Below are 11,029 nucleotides of genomic sequence, written 5' to 3'. Positions count from 1 at the left end.
CGTATGTCTACCAGATGAACTTCCATATCCAGTTGAGCTCGTGTGAGTACTTGATGAACGTCCATATGAGCCGGATCCAGATGAACCTCGTGACGAGCCTCGTGATGACGAGCCTCGTCCTGACGAGCCTCGCGAGAAACTAAATCTTGCATTCACATCGTCTAAAAATAAAATAGATTTGTTTATAAAATCTACGCGTTATTTTTTTCACCGATATATTAAAAAGTTTATTTAAGATACGCGGCTGAAAAAGTTAGAAAATAAAAAATCACCTAGGCTAATTTACCAAATTATTATCTCAATGTAATAAAATCTAGCTAGCTAATACTTGGCGCGAGACATAACACTATTTGTACAAGTTTTGTGTGGAAAACATTTAAAGATATACTTTTTAATATAGTTGTATATTTTTATAGAAAATTGTATTGTATATCTCTTTACTTACCGGTTACAAGAAGCGCTAGAAGAAAGAGAAACAGCAAGATTCGGATGTTCATCTCTATCATGTGGAAACAACGAAAGTCTTGCACTGATTTGAAGAAACTGGCGTGCTTAGTGGCTGTGGAATGATAAATATACATATGTTTTTCTTACGTTTATCAGCATCTCTTCTTAGTATATTGCGTATTTCTTAGTAATACTACAGGCACATTGAAAGATTACGTTATTGACCCATTGATCCCACACTAATACAATTAAATGCTTTCAATTGCAGTTGATAAACGCCAGTATCGCAAGAATTACTACGCCTAAGCGTCAGTATCTCTTATTTCTAGGAAAAGATCACGAGTGTCAAATTTTCTACTCATACAAGATTCCCAACCAAATTGAGAAATTTAATATTAAATTGCTGTGTAATCAAATTTAATTAAAAAGTGCCCGCAAGTTGTTCACCTCTATTTTTTCACACTCGAAGTTGTGATTGTGCATCAAATCTCGACAGATCTCGTCGAGCTGATTAAATACGTCAGTGCCAAAGTGTACGTGTTTTCCGAGAAAATGGGCCCGAAAATCCCATGGCCAGGCACCATCTGCTGACCATGGGGCCCTTAGGGATTTTCTCGCGAGAACGGGAAAGAGTTGCACTTTGGCACCGACATATTTGTAATCAGCTCGAGATGTCATTTAATACTAAACATGAGTACAACTTCGAATACCAAAGTACTGGGGAATATGGCCTATGGACATTTGCGATAATTCTTTGACCATAAATATGCATGCAGGTACATAATATTTAATCCCGCGCAATTTGATACAAGAAATTAAGTTCAGTCGTACAAAAAACGAGAACATTTTTTATTTGCATATTTACATTTATTTTCATTTTGATATGTCTCGCATCACTTAAGTATTAAACTCTTTACAACTTACATCCCACCACCATTAGTGTCTGAACTTAATATTATTTTTGTTTCAAATTACAAATAATACTTCAGCGATAGAACATGTAGTTTTTCACGCCTTATTCGTCGCCTCCTTTTTAATGCATCTGTCTAAAATTGCTTCGCTCGGATAATCTGGAACGGAGAGCAGTTTAAATCCCTCGTCATCTACAAAACAGATCTCGTGTCCATCCTAGAAAACAAATACAAAACATACAAGATTTATAAAATGCGACCGCACGGCGTTTTGTTTTAGGCATCGCAAGTACTTACCGGATCAGCAAGAATGATAACTCTCACGGAAGCTTTCCCCGGTGTATCTAGAGTTATCAGGTCGGTCAAGATTTTATTTCCACTTTCTTTAATAGCCTTTTGGATCGCGCGTTGCTCCGAAAATGGTATCGAGAAAGCGATACGTCCATATGCTTTTGCATGATTAACTTCAGTGCCTGATACACCAAATAAATAATTTAAATCATACAAAAATACAAAACACTTATAGCGAATTCGATTGCTTGCACTAGTGTGCACTGAATGCACACTAAGGCCTGTTTATAGTCGATTTTTATATTTAACTTTGTCTTAAATACACGCTCAAAGAGTATGTAGCCGAAAAATGATCCGTATGGATGCCACATAGATCATTTTACTGGCTACAAAATATTTCAAGAGATATTTAAGACGATTCTTGAATATAAGAATTGACTGTAAACAAGCCTCTGTGTGCACTACTGAGTGCGCACTGGCGCACTAGTGCAAGCAACTGAATTCGCTATTAGTCGATAATTATAAATTTAATCTCAAAATTTAAAATATATATTACATATACTCACCAATATCTTCAAATTCAAGTTTAGCTTGATCTTTGCTGTAGCCCATCAATACGCTTTTATCTTTCCTGTCAAACACCTTTAATCCCAACATATCTTTCCAATAGGCAATCGTACGTTCAAGGTTGGAGCTGGATAAAGTTACTTTCTCAACAGGATCTGTTTGAAGCAATCAGTACATTAAAAAATAATAGTAATAGCTTTGCTAAAAATGTGACATTACAATTGTTTATCTTCTTTCTCGTGTATTGAGCCAACGGCGCACGATACTATTTTTCCTACTGGATTGCTTACGAGAGTCGAACAGGATTTAGCCTCGTCATCCGATCTAAAACTCCGCGTCCTTATTGGCTCTCGTAAGCAATCCAGTAGGGAAAAATGGCATCGCGTGCCGTTGGCTTTAGCTTATAACTGTATTCTGTAAGTTACAGACTCACTCACAAAGTGATTTACATTATAACTTCACGGTGAATAAAGCTATGTATCTACCGCTGTTGGCAGGTTGCTGCTCGTTAACAATGTAATATCTGTATCCACCGGGTGCCTGTATCACAAACTTGCCGTCTTCCTCGTGCACTGGCCAGCCCTTCGCGCGCGCCCTTTCAAGCGCGTCCTTCGAACGAATAGTGATGGCCTTAAAGTCGTTCCCAGATTCGTATTCCTTGACCCCATAATTATACGTCAACTCAATCACGAAGTGAGTGTCTTCGGGGCCGTACCCTATCATCGTTTTGCTCCAGCGATTCGCGTACGGTCTGCAAAAATAAAAAGGGATGAAAGAACCGCACTCACAGAGCAGCGCGACAACCGCAAGTGGTTAAACAATTTGACCAGCAAGCAACCGTAAGCGATTTGATTGACCAACAGAAGACAGTTATAATATAAAATTTGTATTGTAACATTACAGATTGTGGCAATTGCAAGTGTGGATATCGACGAAGGTTGCGAACAGCCTTGATACGCATCATATATCTTGGGAAAGAAAATTGAAAGTAAGGATTAACCGACTAATCAAATTCACAAGGCCTACATGTAATAAACACATAAGAATAAAAGACTAACGCCTGGCTTCACCAAACATTGCTTAACTTTAATCTGACAATTAGTTTAATTCATATTTGTCTCTTTCTAAAGTAACAGTTGAAAAGAGACAAAGAACAAATTCAGCTAAGCTTAATGTTAAAGCATTGCTTAACTTTAATCTTAGTTTAATTCATATTTGTCCCTTTCTAAGGGACAAAGAACACTTGGAAAGAGACAAAGAACGAATTAAGCTAAGCTTAAAGTTAAGCAATAGTGGTACAACCAGACCTTAGTCCTTTGTTCCTTTGTGTTTAAAAGTAAAGGCGTCAGAAAAATATAAAGATACACATCCATAATTGACATACATCTAGTCCTATATCTTGTATCCCGTCTATGATTAGTACAACGCTAGAAATGTTCTTTTCCTCGTTGCTTCGAAAAGAGCGAGTTGTTATGACAAAAATTATTGTTACACCGCAATGACGAGTGACGAGATTACTCACCCGTTACAAGCGGCCTCGCATCCGTCCGAGAATTCCTCGTGCCTCAGCACCTGCGACCAGACAATCAACAAGTTGAGCCTCGCGACGAAGAGAGGGTGCAGAGAAAAGGGAGCGAAGCGGGAACGCGAAATCTTACCTTCATCCCGAGGACCTCGCGGTAAAACTTGGCCGTTAATGCGCGATCCGGGATCTTCAACACAAAATGCAACGCACGTCCGGCAATCATTTCTCCCACAAAAGCCGTGCTTCGTTCACGAGAGGATCGCGAGCGACTAACTAACGATGAGCAAGCCGAGCAGCGGACTGGAACGGAAAAAACGCGTAATTCCTCCAAGTAGAGAGGGCGAGAGGAGGGAGTAAACATACCTGTCAGAGCAGACTTGATTAGGTTAGGTTAGGTTAGGTTAGGTTAGGTTATCCACTTCGGTTTAATCTCTGAACGCAGACTGCCTTTTTCTCTATGTTTCGACGGAATTGTCAGATTGAATTAAATGACACGTTAGCTTCAACCCGGCGCGGTGCGTCGATTCGCCGATCCCGCGGCGATTCGGCTTCGCTCGGCTTCGCTCGACTTTGCTCGACTTTGCTCGACTACGCTCGACTTCGCTCGACTTCGCAGCAGACTGCAGCAGACGACAACGGGGATTCGAGGTGAACGGTGGCATCGCCTAGGAGAGAAACGTGTTTTCTTCGCTGTCGCTGCTGAAACGCGGGTGGACGCTCGAGGGGACGTGAGTTATTCGGGGACCGTTGCCTCCGGCAGATATGATAGAGAACCTCGCGGCGAAATTATGCCTGCTCTTGTCGGAAAACGCCAGCGCAGGTAACTGTCAATTTGTCAAGTGGAAAGTGCGATTGCTGGAGTGGCTTATCTCCCAGATAGCCAGTGTGTGGGCGCAAATTGCTTTCATATTGCTAACAAAAGGTGTTAGCATCTTGCTACGCGTCTAATGCCGTCTCTCGTGCTGTTGTCTGCCCAGCGTTTGATATCGGAAATGAAACGTTTGCATGGTCTAGACGTGCTAGCATTAAGTGCTTGGCCAGATGTAATATTGGGGACTTGAATAAGTTCTGTTTATCAAGAGGAGGTGATTAACTCTCTCTCTCTCTCTTTGTTTCCTCAGCCGAGCAATGGAAGCTACTTGGGCAGGAGAAGGATGGCTCGATACTCATTGGGTGGGTGGAGGAATCAGAGAGGGACGGTTCGTGTACGTCGTGCACCGTGGTCGGCCGCTACGACCAGACTGACAATAAATTACAGGTGAGGATCGCGAGCGAGGAGGATCTTCCCGCCGCCAAGCGGATGTCTTTGACGTCGATTGGATTTCAGGTGCTGCGCCGCTTCTCGGAGGTGCTGAACATCGTCCAAGCCACTGTCAACCAGAGTCGCACCCTGATGGGATACGTGACGAAGCAGAGGAGTCACCAGGAGACGTCGGTTCCTGCGACGGAGGATCGCTGCTCGGATCACGAACACGTGTCCCACGGCGAATTCTACAGAGTATACATTGTAGAGTTGACGACCGACGACGCCAGAGTGCACGATCTGGAGATGGAGAGGTCCAAGCAAGTGCGAGTACAATTTCTGTACAGGGAAAAGGAGCAGCCGGACGTGGACAAGTTTCTGGTGCTGATACATCACGAGTGTGAGTAGAGCCTGATTGCAGGCGGTCGACGAGATTCTTCGCTGCCGTAAACACCAAGCTTTAAAATGTACCGTTAAAATGTATAGGCGAAGAGACGTACAGTTATATTAATTTCTTCAATTTAAGATCTGAACAGAGTAACATCGATTTTGACCTAATCTCACCGACATGGCACTTTCGACTCTCAGACTAATCAACCATAACGCAGCACTTGCACACTTCGGTTACACTGACGGTTCCAATTGTCTCTAAGCTGCTGTGAAACACCAAATCTTACCTCGTCTTACAATCCACTTTCAATTTTAATTCAATTACCCTCTAATTACCCTCTTTGTACTTAAGTTTAATCGCTTAGAATTGCTGACTTCCATTAAAATGTACAGCTTAACAATTTTATATCCATTTATTTATAATCGATCATGATACTATTTTATTCCCGATCTCGTTACAATTGTGTGCGCTGAAGAGGGACCAAAAGCGGCCCGAAACGTTCGCCTCTTTCTTATACAATTTAAATGTGCTAAGTTAAATACATTGTTTTAGCGAACAATTTCATTTATATTGACTCTTATGGTCTTAACTTACCTTCGAATTTTATGCTAATTTTATTTAATTGATATAATCGCTTGGCCACATCCTTATGATTTGTGTTGTCTCAAGGTATTCTGACGTATGCTGCCCATTTCGATACGTCCGTAAGCCACCCGAGGCCGATAAAGGAACTGAAATCCGAAACACTTGTAAAAACGTTCATGTGGGCCCAGTGGGATATGATTAACCAGGTCCTTTACCACATACACCATCGACGAATTCCCACGAGCGTGGTCACTGAAGACGACGACGAGAATAATTCCAGGTCTTCGAAACCGACCCTCAGCGGGCTGCAATTCCACGACAATTTGCCTCACGAGACAGTGGTGAGCATTCGTCAATAAGAACGACGTTTGGCCAAAGTTCTGGATCTCCAGCACCGGCCAGAATTATTGCCTCTCGATTTTTTAGCATAACTAGTTTTAAAGTGTACAAATGAAAAATGCGAGAATCATGGTGTACTTCGTCAAATTTCATTACCCTTCGTCTCGTACAAAATGCACCTGTTATCAAGTGTCTGCTGTACAATTTTGAAAACGCATTCGACGCACTTTGACGAAAGTTATCAGAAAACTTAAAGGTGATATAATTTTGGCCGGTACTGCACGTATCTGCGATTGTTACTAACAGTCTGCATAGAGGCGATTAACATAATGTAACATTAGATTTACATCTCATGTGCCTGCTAAATTGAACTCCGTAGCAAAATGCATGGCGATTGCATTGGCGTAAAAAAGACTCGTTGTATCTTTTTAGCTGAATATCCCACTAAACTTACCGCTACTGTCGCCGTCCTCTAGCTGCGGCACTTACGAGGACGACGTGATACCCCTGCGAGTCCACGATTGTTCCCTAGATCTCATAGTGGTGTCCGACACCAAGGGGATGGTCTGCGTTTGTCACTACTATCTTTACCGGCCCGTACAGCCGCCGCAGCACGTGCTCAACTCCCTGAACGAGTCCAACACGGTGCACTTCGCGTACTCGGTGACGCTGCTGCATCACAGTTGCGTGATCCACTGCGTTATACCGGGCATCTCGTGGTCGCGCGCCAAGCTGATGAGGCCGACCTTCGCGATCTACGAGAGCCACCATATGATCGTGTTCGTGCCGGGGCTGTTCGCGCACCTCCTCGAGATCGGCGTGAACCACGAGCCCTGCTGCCACATACTGTGCGGCCCGCCACCGTCGATTCCATCCCGCGTCTCTTATCTGGTGCCGTTGTTCGACCTGGACAATGCTAACAAAGCCGCAAGAAGAAACTCGCACCATAATACAGACGGCAAGGGCAGTTCGGAGGGGAATAATTTGCTCGCGAATTCCAACGCGAGTATACTGACGATAGATTTGCCCACCTTGGACCTCGTGCAGTTGACGATCCCCCCGGACTTTCTCATTGAGGTTTTTCGCAAAGAGACCTCGGCGGAGATCCGCTTGGGGATACTCCATTATTTTCTCTGCCACAAAAACGACATGGAAACAATCGCGGAGCTGATGTCCATCGTCGCGGAGAAGCCCCGCTCCCTGGATATCCCGCGCTTTATGCAGGAAATCCTCATAGGCAACTCTTACGCTTTAGTGCAGAAGAATCTCCTCGCGGATACCGTCCCCTTGCTGTCACTGCTGCCCGTTACCACCATCGGGGATTACATGACGTTCGATATAAAGATGAACGATCTGGATATCACGCTGAGCCACGAGAAACTCTGGAACACGTCGGTAATGTTGCTCTCGCCGCAGCAAAGGCTCGTTCCTTATCGTAGCGATTTGTGGACTAGATTGTGGGATCAGTTGAGTAAAAATGGTAGCGACAAGCTGAGATTCAGACCTAGTAATATCGCGGAGAAACTGTTGGTTTCTTTAGCTTGTTATCAGCCAGAAGCGTTGTCCAGATGCAGCACTCCGATGTCTCCAAGTGGAGGGTAATAACATTACTCGTGTCCTAGTTCCATATAACTAACTGCATGCACGTGTTAACGTGAAAGTAATGCAAGTTCCAAACCGCGCTTTTAGTGTTTGTTGGATAAAGAATCGGAAATATATATTTAACTTTTTGTATTTTCTTTGTAGTTTATATATCTCTGTCATTTATACACAATGATTTATTTTGTAAAATTAACATGAGCATTTTACCTTCGTACAGAACTTTTTTTATAATATAGATTCGTAAATGATGGTCATTCGACAAATGATGGCATTGCAGATTTGTTGCAATGCCGCTTGGAGACTTCATGGGCAATCGAAACATCAAGTTGGACTCGGGCCTACCGTTTAACGAGACGGAGAGCTGCACCGCCTCGAAGCAGGAGCACATTGTGTCCGTTAATTTGCGGGAACTTTCGATGTATCTTCTAAAGAACGGCACGCACACGTCGACCATGTACACGCGTGGTTCTTGCACCCCGTTGCACGTTCACGCCATGGCCACGAGATACGTGGCCGCGCAGTTGGAAGCTTCGCGTATATTGTGTCAAATACTTTGCAGAGCAGCCGGCGTTGACCCGAGAATCGAGCAGGAACGTGGCTTCAGTCTCGTGTAAGACAATCCCCTATTTTAGCGCAATTGTATATCACTGTATTGATTGTCGAGCATTTGTTTGCTCCATATTGAATACCTTCGTGATATTAATTCTTGCAGAGACCAGTTGGACGAAGCGAGACGATGGTTATTGTTTATGCTCTTGCAGCGATATAGGTACGCCATAGAGAGCATCGCTTTCCCAGCACCGCAGGGATTCGCGTCGTTTTTCACTTACCTCGGCTACCGTACTCTCAAATACTCAATGTTTCTGCAGTACATTGAACGCTCGGTGTTTGAACTTCAAGTGGACGTCACCAAGATTATCTTAGCTGGTACGTGTGCAGCAAAAAATTGTATTCTTGTACGTCACAAATCTTCAAGCATAAACTAGGTAGAGGAACTATGCACGAACATTTCAACATAGACGATCTTTCATTTAGATATCAGCGATACGAAAGAAAATGTCGTTCAGAAATTGAAGTTGCTGTCCTTGCTGCCACGGTCTCGCGCAAAGAGACTTTTGAATCAATGGCTGCATCCAGTTAGCTTAATGTTGCGAGCCAGAGAACACGCTGCCAACATTCTGTGCGGCGAGGTGTCCCAGAGTCGAACCGGCAGTCGGACTTTACAACACCGTAATCATCATAACAGTGAGAAGAATATATATACATATGAATAATATTCCAAGTGGAACATATTAGTCATGAAAACGTCAAGATGACATCATTTTTTGATAATTTTTTATGCATCATGGTGACGTCGAAATAGCCCACCAAGACCTGTTTGTGACATCATTAAGACATCAAAATGTTGTAAAAATGATCTTGTTTTACAAAGCAAAGTTAATTAAATATTATACATTAAAAATAAATCGAAGTAATATAAGATAAACATAATGTATGACTGATCATGTAATCTGTAATAATATATTATACACATCGCGAATATCATAAAACAGCATGTTATAAATCGGTCATTGCAAAGTAAATCTTGATGTTACATCATTTTATGACGTAAAATTCATCATTTTAATGTCACATTGGCGTTTTTGTGATTAACTTGTTCTACTTGGGATTTCGATAAATGCAATCTGTACGATAACACGCGTAAATTGTTTTCAGGCTTGGCGGCGTTTCCTTCGGCAGATCGTTTGTCACCACTGGACACCTTTTTGGATTTACTTACTGCGAAAGGTAAGATTTAATTGAACGACACACAATTATCCTAAGCGCACTTACGAAATGTAACTTTCACTTTGCAGCTAGTCTTGCAGAATTGGATTTCGGGCTGTTGATAGAAGCGACAGTAACATCTACCGAGGACTTTCTCTAATAGAAATTAAGTTTAGCGTAATAATCGTAAAACGCCTTTTAACTACGTCGACTCGTTCAGTGATTACTGAAAGCAAATGCAGTGATTGGGCGGCAAATTCACGTAGGATCTGTACGCATCTGAGATCCTACTTTAAACTTTAATAATTCTTAAATCTTCTGTATCTAGGTATTAAATTCTTTAGTTAAGAGGGGACAAGAAGTACTTACATTACCATAAATAATTTGTATTTCAACAAGAATCTCCAAAGTAGAGCAAGTGCCATTGCAGTTACCATTAGCGATTACTTTAATCGATGATTTTGGTCGATTTTTAGTCGATAAGTGAAAGTAACAGGAATCCAGTTACTTGGCACGCTTATCTAACAATAGGTACTGCATATTGCAGATATTTATGATCGCGTTTTGCAACTTTTCGCCTTTCGTGCGAACAATTTTCTTTCGCGTGGACCATCAGAGAATGAGAAATAGAGAGTGTGAGGGTAAATAGTGATTTTTTTTTATCATCTATGAAAAAGCGTTTGTGCTATTGTTACTTTGTCCTTTTTATATTTTTGTCAGCACGTTCCTGCGTGAGTGTAACAAGCGCGGGAGAGAAGGACTTGGGCAATCGAGTAAACCGTAATATTAAGTCAATATTTCGTTGGTGCACATCTTTTATATGTGATTTGATATTGTCAATTTAGTATCTCAAAGACATGTGATATAGCGAATTATACATATTTGCGACCAGCATGATTTGTCTATTATCGGTGTATTGTACATTAATACATGTTGTTGCATTCGTTGTTAAATTTAACGTCTTAGGATTAATTGTTTAATATAAAAAAAAATGTGGTACCCCTGACTTCACGTATCGGCGGGGATTATTATAAAATGTGAATTTTAAGGATGAATGCCGAGCACAAAATTTGTCAATAAATAAAAGGCAAATTATAGTAAAAATTGTCTTCGTGTGTCGTTTTATATTTTACTTATTGTTAGAGGTGTAAGACGCGAAGAAAACTCTATTGTTAAAATAATTTCCCCAAGTTGTAATTTAACGATTGAACGGCTTTTCATTAAATTTATATAACGAAAGTGGAATATTCAGTCACTTTTTTCGTATGTTGTTTCTGCTTTGTTTCCCCGTGGGTCATTTCGAGTGCAGAAGGTGCAGTTATAAAGAGCAGACTCGACACCTCTCCTCCTTATGCGATGAT

General features: G+C 41.8%; 3 protein-coding genes and 2 long non-coding RNA genes across 5 annotated transcripts in view; 3 read left to right on the top strand and 2 right to left on the bottom strand.

The window, feature by feature from the left end:
• Positions 1–577, bottom strand: part of LOC105570175 (poly(U)-specific endoribonuclease homolog) — a 4,381-nt gene extending 3,804 nt beyond the window's left edge. Inside the window, exons 1-2 of the mRNA XM_012027181.1 lie at positions 446–577; positions 2–161 (exon numbers count right to left, since the gene is read on the bottom strand). Coding sequence (XP_011882571.1) covers positions 2–161; positions 446–506 — 221 coding nt within the window. The 5' untranslated portion in view covers positions 507–577. The remainder of the gene's footprint in view (position 1; positions 162–445) is intronic.
• A 185-nt stretch (positions 578–762) lies between these two features.
• Positions 763–2,791, top strand: LOC105570176. Its single transcript, XR_001009570.1, has 3 exons — positions 763–1,223; positions 1,639–1,715; positions 2,714–2,791. It is a non-coding gene; the product is annotated as an uncharacterized LOC105570176 (long non-coding RNA).
• Positions 1,263–4,194, bottom strand: LOC105570178 (glyoxalase domain-containing protein 4). The gene is made up of 7 exons (XM_012027182.1): positions 4,105–4,194; positions 3,875–4,041; positions 3,739–3,788; positions 2,702–2,967; positions 2,216–2,371; positions 1,656–1,831; positions 1,263–1,575 (listed from the first exon to the last, which is right to left on the bottom strand). The coding sequence occupies exons 2-7, from the start codon at positions 3,962–3,964 to the stop codon at positions 1,456–1,458; spliced, it is 858 nt and encodes a 285-aa protein (XP_011882572.1). The 5' UTR covers positions 3,965–4,041; positions 4,105–4,194; the 3' UTR covers positions 1,263–1,455.
• On the top strand, positions 2,972–3,599 carry LOC105570177. The gene is made up of 2 exons (XR_001009571.1): positions 2,972–3,055; positions 3,120–3,599. It is a non-coding gene; the product is annotated as an uncharacterized LOC105570177 (long non-coding RNA).
• A 187-nt stretch (positions 4,195–4,381) lies between the features above and the next one.
• LOC105570179 (protein pigeon) lies at positions 4,382–10,907 on the top strand. Its single transcript, XM_012027183.1, has 10 exons — positions 4,382–4,561; positions 4,863–4,999; positions 5,069–5,384; positions 6,045–6,301; positions 6,732–7,897; positions 8,179–8,511; positions 8,614–8,828; positions 8,937–9,146; positions 9,618–9,689; positions 9,758–10,907. Exons 1-10 carry the CDS (start codon positions 4,504–4,506, stop codon positions 9,826–9,828), a joined length of 2,835 nt encoding a protein of 944 aa, XP_011882573.1. The 5' UTR covers positions 4,382–4,503; the 3' UTR covers positions 9,829–10,907.
• Positions 10,908–11,029: the final 122 nt, after the last annotated feature.

The sequence above is a fragment of the Vollenhovia emeryi genome, unplaced genomic scaffold (genome assembly GCF_000949405.1).
Source record: "Vollenhovia emeryi isolate VEMERY1.0 unplaced genomic scaffold, V.emery_V1.0 DF939121.1, whole genome shotgun sequence".
NCBI classification, from domain to species: domain Eukaryota; kingdom Metazoa; phylum Arthropoda; class Insecta; order Hymenoptera; family Formicidae; genus Vollenhovia; species Vollenhovia emeryi.
Note: the sequence above shows the minus strand (reverse complement) of the source record. Positions and strands in the feature narration are given on the sequence as shown.